At 35.6% G+C, this 16,814-nt stretch overlaps 1 protein-coding gene across 32 annotated transcripts in view; it reads left to right on the top strand.

Annotated features, from left to right (window-relative positions):
• Window positions 1-16,814, top strand: part of NRXN1 (neurexin 1) — a 713,001-nt gene that overhangs the window by 224,282 nt on the left and 471,905 nt on the right. For all 32 annotated transcript variants that reach the window (XM_027696600.1, XM_027696599.1, XM_027696611.1 and 29 more), the window contains one exon: window positions 16,069-16,370. In XM_027696600.1, the coding sequence (XP_027552401.1) occupies window positions 16,069-16,370 (302 nt within the window). The remainder of the gene's footprint in view (window positions 1-16,068; window positions 16,371-16,814) is intronic.

Genomic DNA, 16,814 nt, shown 5'->3' with positions numbered 1-16,814 from the left:
AAGTTCTCTGTTTGTATTTCAGTATTCTGAGAAGCCAGTGCAGGCTGCTGTTCGGCTTTTGTTTGTGCTTGCACAAAGAGCTCAAAAGGTGAAAGATTAGGATAGAAAATAAAAATGGGGACCCTGAAGCTGCCCGAATCAGTTTGTGTTTCTTGTATGGCAGCATGGAAAAGTTGCTTATTAACTCAGTATTGGGGGAGTAGGGAAATAAATGAGAGGCTTGTAGCAGGAAAAACAGGAGCTGCAGGAGCTGCCCTTGGATACATCAAACATTTGTATTTTCGTGGCTCCCAGACTGGTGAATGTTGCCTGCTTTTGCTTATGAAATGGAAATACTGTGCATATTGTCTCCATAGCCCCAGACTAGTGTACAAACAAATAATCCTTGAATAATAAAATAATCAAATTATAATGCAGTTAAATTGTGTTTTACCTCTAAATTTGAGTTTAGGAATCCAATGAAAATTAACTCCAGTAGAAGAGAATTAAGAAAAAATGGACTACAAATTTCTTGTTTAATGACAATTAAGCAGAATTCTTAATGATGCACGTACCGTTAATTTTAAACCATTTACAACTGTACTATTGTCTCATTTGAATTCTGCAATATAATATTATCTCAGCAATGTACCGATGCATGGAATTCTAATATGCTTTAAACACAGCTTCCTATTAGTTCTGAAACTGAATGCTATAGGGCTTGCAATCAAAACTCTTAGGAAATCTGTAGGGAGTAGGAGCCTTGGAGAGAAATACAGATAACAATTACAGAATGATTTCTTGACTGATGCAGTAATTCCCTTTCTTCCCTGAAAGTTCAGAAAGGTTTAAATAATTTCATGAACTAATAACTGACCTGATGTTTCTGCAATGAATGCTAGTGTGTTTTGTCAAGAACTCAATTTTAATTAATTTGAAGGTGTCCAGAGTAGTAATCAAATGGCTTTAGAAGTCTAATGACATGTACTCAGAATCAAATGTCTTGTGTGTTGTGTGTAAAGGGCTTTACTTATTCTCAGGGTGCTATAAAATGAAGAGGAATTTTAGAAAAGCAAAACTATATTCAGCAATACAAAGAAAACACTAAGATTGTAGAAGAAGGTTGAATTATTAGCTTCTGGAACTCAGTGCAAACATTTTCTGTATATTGATCCTGTCACCCTGGCTACTGCACCATGGCATTTTCCTAATGTAATAAATGTAAAACCTAACCAGCCTCTGGAGCTGCATGTCTAAACAGCTGATGGGTAATTACAGGAGACCTATGAGGCACAGATGGGGGATGGAGTGGAGGCTGCTAGTAAGAGCATTTGTGTTCAAATTATGATTTGAAGCAAAATTTCATTTACTTTATACTGTAAGGAAAAAAAAATTCTTTTTTTCTCTGAGGGGAAAGGAAAGAGTTTATTACACTGAGAGTTTGCATAGATTTTTTTTTCTACTCTGCAGTATATGTGTTTTAATAATCAATCCAGTTATACTTCTTGCTCCTGACTCCTGTATAGTTTTGGGTGGGACCAGCAGTCATGCTCAAGCTGTGAAGGAGGAACCAGCCTATGGCTCCTGCTGTTGTTGACACAGGCTTCAGTCTTAAATTTGTTTTCCTCATTGGTTAGGAGATAGAAATTTGTAGAAAATAGATGTCAGTTGCCAAAATATTTCGTGCAAGGATACAGACTCCATTGCTTCTTTCCCTGCCCCCTCCAGTCGACAGCTTAATGGAGTACCAGCAGCTGTGGTGAACCCAATCTTCATACCTTGATATGTAGGGAAAAACTTTAGACCCTGAATGCATATTAGATTATTCAAAAAGGAAGGGTAGCGAAACCTGAAATTTATGTAATATGCTTGTTGGTAGGGTATCTCACCTTTTGTCTTTTGATTATCCTTTGTAAGATATGTTAAATTATTTTCAGTTTTGTTTTTTTAATATAAGTTTTCTTTGGATGATTACAGTGTTGTTTTTTCTTCATATCTGTAGGACATGAGGCTGTAAATAATACTCAGCTCCTATGCAGTAATAATAAATATTGAAATAAGTTAAGCAGTTATTTTAGACAGGTTCCTGAAGAAGCGAAATTACTTCTTAATATGTAATGTTTCTAAAATGAGTCAGTATCTCTGACAGTGTCACTCTTTCTATATACACCTTTTTTCTACCCTTTCCATAACCTGAGAAATGAGTTCTTAAGTTTTATGTTAGATGCGTGCAATGATGCAAATATGTCAAATTATCTACGACACTGTAAGTATCTCACTTTCTTAGACATGTTTATTGCATAAAAAACAGGATAAAGTACCAGTGGTGCAAATATGCTGTCTTCAGTGGAATTTACCAGCAGATATCTTGGCCCTGACATGACAGCAAATCTTTCCTGTAAAATATCAATACAGCAATAGAGTCCAATTATTTTTATACTCTGCTAATCTTCTTTTGCTTTTACAGTGTTCCTGCAGGCTTCTATAAAAAGACTATTGGTAATCTCAGTAGGGAGGCCTCCTTATCAAGCAGTTTCAAAGATTTATGACTTCTAAAAAAATAAGGATCAAGAGGTAATACTGAATTAATGGAGAAGGAGCTAGTCAATCTTCAGAAAACTAAATGTGTAGCATATATAATACTGATTATTTTGGCATTTGCAGAGGTTTTCTTGGATTTTCTCAGATTTGATAATAAGACTGTGATAGTTAGAAATCTTTTATATTCTTACAATAGATGCCTGAAATGGTCATTTAAAGATAAATCTAGACATAACTCTCTTTATATATTCATAGTTGAAAATAAATCAGTGCACATTGCTAAATACAACTTTAAAACTATGGTCAGACCGAGAAACCTGCTTGTCACTCTCCGAATGTCTCATTTAAAAGAAAAATTGGTATCAATAGTAGGTCTTGAAAGCCTTAGTTTCTTATAGCTTACTGGTAGTATGTTAGAACATTATTATCTGTTGAAACTTGCTGTCAAGTCCTGGTATGTACTGAAAAGAAGAATAAGAAATTCTGTGGAGAAGGACATGGGGGTCCTGGTAGACAACAAGCTGTCAACAAGCCATCAGTGCACCCTTGTGGCCAAGAAAGCCAATGGGATCCTGGTGTGCATTAGGAAGAGCATTGCCAGCAGATTGAGGGACCTGATACTGCACCTCTGCTTAGCCCTGGTGAGGCCACATTTGGAATGCTGTGTCCAGTTCTGGGCTCCACAGTACAAGACATGGAGCTTCTGGAGCAGAACCAGTGGAGAGCTAAGTTGGTCAAGGGTCTGGAGAATCTCTCTTATGAGGAAAGGCTGAGGGAGCTGGACCTGTTCAGCCTTGAGAATAAGTGACTGAGGGGGGACCTTATTAATGTGGATAAATTTCCAAAGGGTGGGTGTCATGAGGATGGAGCCAGGCTCTGCTTGGTGGGGCCAACCCATAGACCAAGAGGCAATGGGCAGAAACTAATGCAGAGAAGGTTCCACCTGAATATGAGGAAGAAATTTCCTGTGCAGGTGACCAAGCACTGGAACAGATTGGCCAGAGAGGGTGTGGAGTCTCCCTCACTGGAGATATTCAAGAACTATCTGGGCACAATCCTGTTCCACGTGCTCTGGGATGACCCTGCTTGAGCAGGGAGGTTGGACCAGATGACTCACTGTGGTCCCTTCCAACCCAACCAGTTCTTTGAAGTGATGGTAAGAATTATCTTGTTTAATATAGGTAAACTTACAGGTGTTACTGGAAACTTGTTAATTTATCCATCGAGTTTCTTTACATTGTCTCCTCCTGTATCATGTTATGGGGGTAAGCTTTAGAGCATCATGGAAAAAGATGTGGGGGAATAGGCTTAAGAGCTTCAATATTTCATTGACGTCTTGCTATGTGTTTAAGAAGCTTTTTCATTATACAGAATTGGGATCTTCATAAGCAGGCTTGTTTCATGAAGTGGCAATGACTGAGACTAGAGCAATTATTTCAGCGACACTTTTTTCCTAAAAGTCATCACTACATAGCTGCCACTCCTCCTTTATAACGAAATTTCCTTTATAACTAAATGTCAATTGCATTGGTAGCTATCTGTGCTTATTAGAAAAAAACTTTGCTTACATACTTCGCAGTCAGATAAACCCAGATTTTGAGACTGCTACGTATGAAATTACCATTTGAATATCTATGGTTGTTACTTGCACGAAACCCTGGTGTTATATTCTCCAGACATAGGCCTTGCCGACACGTGCAGTGCTCTTTACCAAACAACTCCCATCTTCTGAAATATTATGACCTAAATTTTGATGTAGGGTAGGGAGAAGAATGGTTGTGAAAAACGGTTGTGTCCTGTCAAATCATTACAAAAATAATTGTAGTTCTGCTTTTTTAGTTATAATTCTGGAAAGTGAGTGTTAATTTAAGATCCAACAATAATGCCAGACAGGAAAAAAATAGCTACAGTACATCTGTGTATGATATCATCTGTCAGACTTCTATAGATTTCATGAGGCTTTAATGTCTTTCCAGAATAAAATGTGTTAAATTAGTTTGAATTCAGTTTACCTTTCCTCATATCCTTAACATGTCCCTACTTCTATTTTTTTTTATCTTACTGCTGCACACAAAATACTAATAGAACTGTGGGGGGTTTTATTATTAGGGCTTATTCTGCTCTTCAGATGTGATTGGGGATTTTCAGTGGCTGCTGATTAGTGAGAACACTGACCAGCATACAGCTTAGCCTACCTTTGCCTCTCAGCAGGAATTGCAATGCAATAAGAAAGGTCTCTGAAGGAGAAAAATTAAGATACAGGGAAGAGGGGTGTGGAGGGTAGCACTGAAAAAACAGGGGAAAAAAAGTAATAGGTCAAACTGTTTCTAGCCTTAAGAGATTATCGTAACCATCAAAGTTTTATGTATGTTGTAAAGTCCTTTGAGTGTTTCATCTGCATTTTTAAATAATCATTTCATAATTATGTGCAAGTGCTCTGGATTTACCCTTGAATGTTTCTTACAATATATCTGCAGGTGGTTGCAGGTATTTTGCGTGAATACCTATGGATGTTTTTCTCTGTAAAGTACAGACTGTTCAGCTGTCTTTATGGCCATGACCTTGACAGGAATTCCTGTTATACAAATAGTTACTAATAATTTTTAATTTACCCCCATTTTAAAATACCCACTTTTTTTTAAATTTTTTTTTTATTTTAACTCTACGTAGTTGATTCTTTCCAGAGAAGAATTTTGTCTGTTCTTACCCCAATTCACTAAAGGTCTGTGCTATGCTCCTCTCTTAAATTTTTGTGTTGTCCTTAGAGGTTTGTCCATCAGCTACATTCGTAAAGAGAAAATATTATTACTCATTGTAGTGATAAATAATCAATTTAACAATTGGAGGAAGGTTATACGAATTTTTACTTAAGTTTATTAGATATTACAGTTTAATACCAATTATTCAAACCAAATTAAAATGGCAATATTCTTTTGCTCACTAAATGAGAAATTCTTCTATCTTTGTCCACTTTTGCAAGAAAAAAACTGTTTCATAAAATTTTACATTATTTATATTAAATTTCTTGTAACTCTTACCCTAGTTTTTAGTAACAACCTTTCTGATCCCATAGCTCATTTGGACACTTGACCACTGATGGTGGTGCGAAAAGAAATATCAAATACGCCAGAAGAAGGCATGTTGCTCCTGTTGTTACTTCTCATATGCAGGCTTATGTTAAAAAATACATTCTTGGCTGAATTATTATCCATGTGACAGCGAATTAAGATGATAAAGCTTGAAGAGTATTTCTGGCTCATGGTCTGCCTGTTTTTGAAAAGTTTTGAGGTTCTTATATACCCAGAATTTAATCAGTAGAAGAATTTCTTTTGCTGTTTGTAGCTGACATAGTAGTTCTTTTAAGTTTATTTGAAGAGAAAGGATTGCAATGGGGTATTAGGAATTGTTTGTTTAGATAAAATATTTCTAGTGTATCAATAGGCCATTAGAACATTTCAGCTCATTATTTTAAACAGTAAATTCCTTCAGTTAAGACTTTGGCTTCTCAGGTCCCCTTTGTTGCTGTAGGATTCTTTCATAGAATGTGTTCCTCACACACTCAGTAGCTTGGAAAGATATTTCTTTGTTTTACAGGTGAAAAAACTCTCTTTATGAGATGATAGTATCCTCCACAGGCTGGAAGATGTGCTAAAACAATTGTTTTCATATTTAATTTCCCATGTTTATTGGAAGACTAAGAGTTATAAATAGCTTCTTCCAAACATGTTTTGAAGACTAACACAGAGATGCAACAGACTTTTCCCCAATGTTTATATGTAGACATTCCTTCAATGATACAATCTTAGGCACAGATTGGGGGAAAAAAAAATTAACAGGTGTGTATAATATCCTCCAGAAGGTATTTGTTTTATTTTACTTTTTTCAAAACCATACTGTAGTTCTTATTACTGAGGCGAATGCTGCATATTCCTGTAGTACCTCTGATACAAGTGCAAAATTGCTTTTAAAACAGGAGCTCATCATGCACATAATACCATTGCAGTAGCATTCCCTCTGCATCTCTGGAAAGCTTATTGTTGCAAAGGGCTTCTTTTAACAGGAGGTAATTAGGACTAGAAAATTGCTTGTTGTTTTTTATCACATCCAAACCCCAGGACATGCTGCCCTAATTCCGTAGTGCTGTGTGGTGCCATAAGAGAGGTATCCAGCTGATGTTTAGGAAGTTTCTTATTAGCATTGGAACTGTACCTTGTTAGAGCATTTAACTAGTTAACTCTTTCTACATATTATGATAAATTCATATAATGTGTTACTTTGGGGCTGTTTTCTTCCTTATTCTTTCATTAGAAATGTATGTTTAAATATAACACCAGCAAAGGCAAAACAATGCTTTCTCTCCTAATGCTCATTTTTACTAGCAACAATGAAAAATTAATGTGAGTCATTTGGAAAACCCTCAGTAAGTAGTAAGGTGGTACTGCTTTTTCCAAGGAGCAGTTCAGGAAATGAATTTTTATCCAGGATACAGACTGCTTTCAATTGTTACAACAACTGCATTTGGGTTTTGTGCAGCTCTCCCCTGTACTATGCAGGTAGAAGAGAGCCAGCCCAGGATGGGGAGGAAGAATTTTTCTTTCATGTTTCATCACTCAAATCACATTCATTCTAAAACTTGCGTTTGCAGAACTTATATAGTTACAGAGACTAAAATTAAAAAACATTATTTTTACTATTATTAACATCAGTTTTTCTACAACTCTGTGAGCAATCTGATATTGAAAATCTCTGTGCTTCTGATCCTTTGAAAGCTGCAAATCTGCATTTTGCAGCTCAGCTGTAAAGTAGTGGGAACCTTGAGGCCTGGGAAAGGCCTCTGGTAAGTTCTGCAGCACAGTTTTTTACCTTGGCAGAAAAGCTGAAGCCTGTATTTATTTCTTGGTGTAATGCTACTCTGGTTTCCCAGCATCTAATGTTGAGTAAAAAGTTTTTTCTGTGAATGTAGAAGTGATATGAGTATTTGACATTTTGCAGTTTATTCTTAATTTAACAAGAATGCCTTTAAAATCATGATGTCAAAATTTGGGGTTTTGAGTAATTTTGTAAAAGGCATTATGACTAAGATATAAAGTACAGGAGTTTCTAATCTACTTATTAACGATACAACTGTTAATTCGAAAAAGGTTTGCTTATTTTCACCTTCTAGCAGTTCAGTATCTAATGTACACTAAGATGGCATCATTCCTAAAAAGTCCTGCTTGCTTTCCTATCCCTCCCCAATTGCAAATTTGCTTTTGAAGTGCATACTCTGTGTGATTAAATAAAAGGAACTGAAAATTAGTGAGGAAATTGCATGGTCTAGCCATTTTAGAAATGAATTTAAATTGCTGTTTAGCAGAATGGAGTAATTTATCACTTATCTAGTGTTCCCTGTAAGTCATTTATCATGAGTGGCAACTATCATAATTTTATTCTAATCTGGGATGGTGGGGAGGGATCAGAGGTTCATACTTCCTGTAATTTGCAACTAATTTAATGATTGTATGTAAAACAAAACAGGAACGAGACAGCTTTTCCAAGTTTTTCCTCTACAACATGATATTACACGTGAATTTGTATCACTTATACTGTTAAATTCTTCTTGTCAGGTAGAATTTTTCTTTGCACCTCATTTTACTTAAATGGAGACGAATTTTATGTTGGACACAAGAAGTGCAGACTTTGGTGCCCAGGATTACAGGTGTAGTGTTTTTGAGATAAACCAGGTACTGATCATATATGTCATGAACAGACACTATGGTGGCCCAAAGCAGTTGGTTATAACAACTACCCAAAGCTTTATACTTCCCTTGTTATAGTTTTGAATGCATCGTTTTCTCCTGGAGAAGGGCTTGAGATGGTTCACCAGCTCTCTGCATTTGTGGAATGAATAGGCACTTGTACAGCATTTTTCTGCAAGAGGATCGTTTAAAATAATAAGAAGCCCTTGAGAAGTGATTCCTGAGTCCTTCAGAATAAGTTGCTTATGGTCTTAAATGTTTTGTTCTCATGTTAGGCTAGTCATTATTATCTCATAATGGACTTACTCCCTAATAAAGGAAGTAAGAAGGTAGTGTAATGTGACTACTAAAAATTTATTTTAGAATGGTTTCTGGAGCTGGTAACCGCTGTTTTTGTGACAGTGCATCTTCGTTTTTCTATAACAATAGTAGCTCTTTTCAGACTGAAAATTCCAACTTACAGTTTAGCTGTTTGCTTTTAACAGCCTTGAGTGCGACTTTCCCTATTTGCTGATTTATGTGTAATAAAGACCTATCTTGTTTCTTACTGAAAGTTTGCTAAATATTACAACAATGGATTGTGTGCAAAGAATTTCTAAGTATGCTAACAAATGAGGTGCTCATGAATAGCAATTTCAGTTCCTTTTGGAGAATCTATTCCAGCATTAGTTATCCTTTTCAGAGTACACCATTGTAATGGGGAAGAGAGATAGAAATTTGTATTTAAATAAGGGGGAAAAGGGGACATAAAAAAAGGAAATAAACAGGTAGATGTTTCCAAGTTGTGGATTTGGAATCATGAATCTCATTTTCCCTCTGCATTGTTTCCTTGGAATTTTTAGTGAAGGCAAGGAGAATAGTTTCTGGAAAGGAAAAAAGATTGCGAAAAATGAAAGGAAGCACGGAAGATTCTTCTATTAAAAAATTATTTACAAGAGATACGAACAGAAAACTGCTAGAGTATAACAACAGCAGTACTTTTAAATATTAATTAAACCATAACTGAATAAAGTAGACCGTCTCTATTCTCTTTGAATTAATTTCTTAGGCTTTATCATAATTCCATCATTTTTGTTGGTTTCATACTTAAGTCTTAAATTTGTTAAGTAGGCAGTAATATTTTGGTTTCTTCTTTGAGTACCCTCATGATTTGTTTGTGTATACAGTCTGGTAAGCCTATTTTATATAACTAAAAAAGTCAAATTCAGGTAATAACATTTGGAGAACTACTTGATAGTCTTTATACTTTTTCTTCTTAAGATTGAGTGAGTGTTGTATTAATTGAAGAGTATAGGCTGGCCTCCTAAAAGAGCAGTATACTGAGAAACCTTGTGCATGGTGCATCCTGAGATCATTCTAGGTTCAATGGTGCACACCTTATGCAGAGTGTGCCCATTGTATGTAATGGCAAGCCATCAGTTTGCTATTACTGCAAAGTTTACTACAGAAGTAGCAGTTCAGGTTGTTTGGTTTTATTGTATCAGTCATTCTTGCTAATGGTTTTGTCCATGTGCTGTTTTATTGTAGTTTTCCCTAGTTGCTTTACTTTTTCAGAAAGACTTTATAAATAAGATGATGGCATACCGGAAAAATGTTTGAATTTTAAATTATTGTGAAATAGAGCACTAAACAGTACATCTGGGAACATAGTAGACTCTGGTTTGGCATAATTTATTTATTCAGTCAACATTTAATGTTTTGAAGACTGTACAGAAGGAACTTGGCTCTTAGAAGTAGAGTATCACTGGTGTCAGCTTATTTTCTCTTTGACAGTAATTCTTTTGGCAGACAGATAAATTGACAGCACTCTTCCAGGTTTTGTTGTGTAATAATAGATGGGGTTTTTACATGACATGGGTTGTTGGATTTTAGTTAATAAACTTATTTTAAGACTTTTGTTTTCTTCTTTTGTAAAGAAACATTGCAGCTATCAATACTGTTTTTATTTCTCTTGTGTATGATCCTATTATTATTACTACATAGTAAGATCAGAGCCTCTAGTCATATGTATGTGATTTAAATCAAGCATGGACACATGATCAAATTATTATGGAGTCAGCCAGACCCATTTTGTGATGTAGTACTGCCAGTGAGTAGGCTAGACATGCTGTAAAGCTTAACATACTGCTTATATAGGATTATAAAATATGCTAAGGTCCATGGAAGTATTTCTTCTAGATGTTTCATCAGACTAAGTACTTAAATGAACCTCTGAAGAAATTAATATTAAACCCATTGTTGACTTCATTGGGGAACAGGGCAAAGAAACATACACTTTTTACAGCAACAGGAGCTTTAATAAAACATGTTTCTTGTTTGAATTCTTTCTGTGACACAAACAGATCATGTTGTTCTGTATTTATGCATCGTCTGTAATTCTGGATTTTAACTGCCATAATACACAATAATTTGCAGTACTCAAAATTCAGAATAAAAACATGTTACACTCCGTTACTGATGTTCATATTATCTTGTGCTTTTCTATGCAGGTAATTACATTTTAATCATTAAATGAAGTGCAACACTTCATACTGGCTAGAATGACTGCTGTGCATTTTTAATGGTTTTTCTAAGTGTCATTAAGTGATAATTTGAAAAAATAAACAAACAACCAGCAGTACACACAACTGGTTATTAATGAAGCCTGTTCTTAATTTACTTATAGAATTAACAAAAGTTGTGGTATGAAATGTAGCAATAGATTATTACTGGGTTTTTACATAAAACATTTGAATGTTTCTTTATTTTTTAAATCTATCCCTTCTAAATAATGCATTAATATCAAGAGTAAAATAGTACATCTGCTTGGTATTAAAGAGTTGATACAGGGCTGCTTACAAGTATTCTTTAGTGGCTTTTCTGTCCTGTGTCAAAACATTTTTACTCATGTGCCTCCTGCTGTATGTCTGCTAGAAATGGCTGGTTTTCAGTGACAAACACAATCAAGTTTTGTAACCTGATTTCCTACTCTTGGTTTTCCTGAGCCTTTGCTAGCCTACACTGAAATCATACAGTGGCAGAATTATGGCTCTTTTACCTTCTATCTTCCCATTTCATAGCTGGGTATGGCAAGGTAGTGTTGTAGTTACAATGCCTAGCTACTTTCCAAATATCAATTCCATATTGAGGGCAAAGATGCCTGAGATTACATCCAAGTGATCATAAGGGGGACTATTAATTTTTTATGGAGAGTGGATTACTCTAAAGACTGCCAAAATGTGGAGATATTTTATTGATATCTCCCTCCCTTCAAATAATTTCTGTAATATTTGCGGTTTGGCCAAACTAGAATATTGCCATGGAAGATATTTGAATTCATGCCATTGATATCTCTTCAAATAAGGAAATCCTGTTTCTGTTGAGATGCTTCCTGTGAAAAGATACTATGCACTTAATCTCCTTTCAATCATTTGAAACCAGAAGTTTTCAGGATTCATTCTTCTGTAAGGCCAGGAAGTGTATTTTCAGCTATCAGGTGCCTGTGGAGAAGTATTGTAGTTCTTCGAAGGTGGCACCTGCTGGAAAATGAGATGGCTATCTAGTTGAGTATCCAAGCTGTCTCATTAGCTGCTCAGTCAAGCCCTGTGACTTTTAGTCTGCCAAAATATTTTTTTTCTAACTGTGAAACTCATCAGAATGAAAGTCAAAGCTCTTTTATCTATTGACATCAGAAGTGAATTTCCTAATATAACCAAATGTTGCTGAATCATTTCAGTGTTCTCAAGCTTAGCTTCCTAAAAGCTATTTACATCAGAAATCTCAATGAATTTTACAAAAAACATAGTAACTGGCAGCCCATGATTACCATAACCTTAAATGGCAAAGGATAGGAATGGAGCCAATTTGGATCAGGAATGATGCCATTCAGTCAGGGAGCCCATAGCTGCACAACTGGAAGTTTAGAAGGTGACACTGTCTTGAATCCATAAAAGGGAGAGTTTGCCTCCTCACTCTGCAACCCAAGGGCCTACTGTTGTCAGATCAGAACATCTCCCAGTTATCTGAAGAATGAATGAGACCCACCTGATAAACATTAGAGCTCTGATGCACCAGCAATCGACCCTAATGAATTCCTTCTAGGGGGTCTGTCTTGCAGTATGGCAATGAATTCTGAAATCCAAATGTGTAAAACTCAGTCCTATAACATGAAAATGGCAATTAATGGACACTTTTGGTTTGGCAGGAAAGCAGAAAAGATGATTTGGTAGGAAAAATACGCAATGAATGTCTTTATCCACAGTGTTCAGGTTTTTCCATATATGTTTTCTGAAGTAAAATGTTATACTCAGTTTTAGCACTTTTGTTTTCAGGTTCAAATTCCATTTTTAAACAAATGAATGCTGGTTTGATGTAGATATAAGTAATTTGTTTAAAAATTAAATGCTTCAATATAACGTAAAAAAATCATTCAACTCCCAGTACTTCAGATTCAAGCTTTCTGTACAGTTTTGTTGCTGAAATCAGTGATTAAATAGAACCCCATCTTCATTATTTCTTTCCAGAAATACTTGAAATGGGGTATCATTACTCTGTGAATTTGGGGAAGCTTCATACATGAGTTAATTTTGATCAGCTCACATGCCAGAGTGATGGCACAGTAAGGTGAAGGGAATAAATACAGCTTACCTAAGACTCTTTAAGTGCCTTGTATGAAAATCATTAAACGTATCAGTTAATGATAGTACTTTGATGAAATTGCTGAGTACCCTGGACTGTATCATTAAAGCTAAAAGGAATGGGAGAGAGTTCAAAAATTAAAAGTAAGTGCTGCAGGATTCTTAGTATTGTTTGAAGAAGAATTACTCAAATTTTGCTAGAATGAATCGCTTGCTTCCTCAGGTCCTTATCTAGGAATAATAATAATAATAAAAAAAAAAGGCCTGACATGTATTTAAGCTCCATGGATTTTCATATCTGTGTGAATGATCTGTTTTTACAGAAGTTGCTTACAGTGCATAATATGTGTGCATAAATATTTTGCACATTGATTCATGTACGTCCTTCAGTTCTTTGTGTTATAGTCATTAAATACAAGGGATAAAACTACACATACCAGGTTTCTGCATCTAAGTTTTATCATCTCTCCATTGTAGGTATTCATGCTGGTTTAATATGCTTGTGCAGCAAGCATCCACACCAAATAAATTTGCTCTTGAGCGTTTATGCTTTTATTAAATATTCATTAAATGAGATGCAGAGTATTCATGCAGTCTGCTGCTTTTAGTGCACTGAAACCCCAGAAAATGCATAGTTTGTGAATTCTTTGTGCATAATGAACCAAGGTATTCCTTCTCTACTTAAATACATCAGAGTCCAGGATGTGTTGCCATCGGGGTAGTGGGGTTCTGCATTTAGGACTGATTTGGAAGGTTTAAGAGCTGGAGAATGGGTACAACCACTTCTGTGTGTCCTTAGTGGAAGCTGCAGTGTCTCTTGACCTGCTGTCCCAGATAGACTAGGAAGGGTTATAAGCGTTTTATTGTTTTTCTTTCAGTAATGTCATAGGTAAAAAATAAAGACTTTTGGACAGCTTGAATAAACTAATTTTTAGCCTCAGTCACTCATGTGGAACGTAACTCATGTCTCAAGTTAACAAAGAGTAACACTTGTCCTCAGTGTCAAAAATTTATGCTGGATGAAAGTAGCCTGGTGATACAATACCTGACTTATTTTACCTGCTTTTCTCTTCATGGTAAGCATCAGTCAGAAGACCTCTAAGAATCTAACTTTTGTCCAGAATGGAATTCCATGTTAAAAAAAAATAAATAAATAAATCTCAGTACTCTTGTTCTCCTCAAACTGGCAGGGTGGAGTTTTCTCACTGTTTAACCACTTGTTACTCGTAAGCCCGGCTATCTATTTATTAATTCCCTCCTAGAAAGCTGATTAGGGTTGTCCATGGAGGTACTAGGTGTCTAGATATTATAGCCTTACAGAAGCCTGGTCAGGATGTAGCACATTTTAGAGATATATATTCAGAAATATACACTTCTCCTGCATATTTATCGTGCATGATGAATGACCAGGGCAGGAAGCAGTGTGTGTGCTGTGTGTGACCAACTGCTTCTTGTAAGAGAGGAACATGGCTTAGTCTGAATCTGGAGACTGGTTGTGTTTGATTTTGTGTTTAGGGAGACGTGCTGTCAACAGCAGGGAAAAGCATCCTTAAGGGTGCTCAGAGAGGTGATTTTTTTTTTTCTTCTTTTTAAAAAAATGTTTGTTTACAAAATAGGCCAAGGTAGTGAAATCCAGCTGTGGATTTACTGTAGCAAACTGATTTCTTTTACTTGGGGTTAGATACAAGTGAATCTTGCTTCGGACTGTAAAGAGAGCATACTTGATAAACAGTCATTATATTTTTTTGCGCAGTAATGTAGTATGATTTAGCTGCTGCCACAAAAAAAGCCTAGTGAAGCAACAACAAAACACAAAAAAATTCCCACCAAAAAACCCAAACTGATGAATAAAACCCCCAAAAATCACAAGAATTCTGCGACAAATCTGTGAGAAAGCACCTCAAATAAATATAGACCAACAATTTTTAATGTTCTTATTTCAAAGCAAAGTTAAAGTAAAATGCAATCATTGTCTGGAGTCCTATCTGAAGTACTTTGCATTACTGTCTGAACTCACTATGCTCTCTTATCTAAAGAGAAACATTGAGAATATCTGAGATCAATGTTCATGTATAGATTGCTGCAGAGGGTTATAAGCAGATGAACAATAGGAAACAAATATGCCCAGGGACTTTTCAAAAAACCTATGTCCTCACACCTGCTTTTTGCATGCTCTGTCATTTACTGGTCTCTTAAATTCACACTGTTATTTCCTTTATCTATATATTTATGCATATGTTTCGGTTTTGTTCTGATATTGTCATAGACTGATGTATGCAGCTCTGTGCTGGAGATAGAGTTTATTCTCAAGAATGATGAAATTTGACATTGTCAGGTTTTCATACTTTAATGCTTACACTGCATAAACATCTGCAGGTTTCCATTGAGATGCTACTAACTTATTGTTAGCTAAACAACTAAATCTTGACTTTTTATAGCTCTAAACTCTGTATACCTCTAGTGTAAGGTCAGTTTATGTGTTCATCTGTAAGACTTAAGGGGAAAACATAATCTCCATATATGTTACACTTGCTTTTCTGATGAGATTTAAAGCTTAGCTTCTGCTATTTGTGTTTCTTAGTCACCTTCAGGATAAACTAAGAAAAATAAATCTGTATGGCATATACTGGCTAGTAAAAATACATCCCGTAAAAAAACCTGTTTGTTTACTGATGCACATTAACTTGCTCTCTGGCGTGGTGCTGTATAAAGTTTTAGGATAGATTCTTAAATGAATGGTTTGTAGCTTTGGTTTATTCATGACCTTAGGCCAGAGCAACTGGAAATATCTAGGTTATTGATTCTTGTTGAGGTGTTATGATTTTAGTGAGAGTTGGAAAGGAAAATATCTGTGTCTTCACTGGAATAATGATTTAGTTTGTACGTTCACCTGAACGTTATATATTTAGATGTGTTTCAGATCAGATTTCTTAAATCATATTAATACAATTGCTGATTCGGTGTATTTTCTGACGTTAATCATACACATGAAAATTCTGGAAGAAAAGTTAAAAATATGTTTACAGTAAATCTCAGTTATCTCCTTCATGGATTTTAAGTGTTTTAAATGAATTACTTTTTGATACAGTGCTTACACTAATACTGTTAAATTAGGTATGAAAATAATTCATGCAAGTTGCTTTTAATTACGTGCCAGTGATTTACTTGTTTGTTTCTCTCCTTTTGTTTGTCAGGAAAAGAAGAATATATTGCAACGTTCAAGGGATCAGAATACTTCTGCTATGATTTATCTCAGAATCCCATACAGAGTAGCAGTGATGAAATAACTCTGTCATTTAAAACACTTCAGAGGAATGGACTGATGCTTCACACAGGAAAATCGGCTGATTATGTCAATCTTGCACTGAAAAATGGAGCTGTCTCCTTGGTCATTAATTTGGGCTCAGGGGCCTTTGAAGCACTGGTGGAACCTGTGAATGGGAAATTTAATGACAATGCCTGGCATGATGTGAAAGTAACCAGGAATCTGCGTCAGGTAACAGTACAATGGATACAAGAATAACTGACTTTGTTATGAGTAAATGCTTGATGATTTGAAAATTGCATAGTATGACATTGGATGTTTAGCAGGCATTTGGTTAGTTTTTTATGTGCACCAGGAAGGATATTCCTGCCACACTTGAGCAGGGGCATATCTAGAAAGTAGTAGGGCAAGCAGCTGTCTGAGAAAGTATCAGTTAGAGGTTTTCAAGTCTGTAGGTATCACCCAGTGTTTCTCCAGTACAACTATCTGCCCTTGCAGTCTTGCATTAGTCAAGGCTAAAAACTTTCTGAATTGCATAATTAAAAGAAATGTTTAGTATATTTTTCTTTTTTCAAAGTGGGCAGTAAACTTGTTATCAGATAAAGTTTATGCACTGCGTGGAGGCATCTTGCATGTCATGCCACATTTAACTAAGTAAAAGCAGCAGTAAAAAAT

The sequence above is a fragment of the Neopelma chrysocephalum genome, unplaced genomic scaffold (genome assembly GCF_003984885.1).
Source record: "Neopelma chrysocephalum unplaced genomic scaffold, ASM398488v2 Primary Assembly neopelma1_108, whole genome shotgun sequence".
NCBI lineage: Eukaryota > Metazoa > Chordata > Aves > Passeriformes > Pipridae > Neopelma > Neopelma chrysocephalum.
This window is presented reverse-complemented; position numbering and strand designations above follow the sequence as displayed.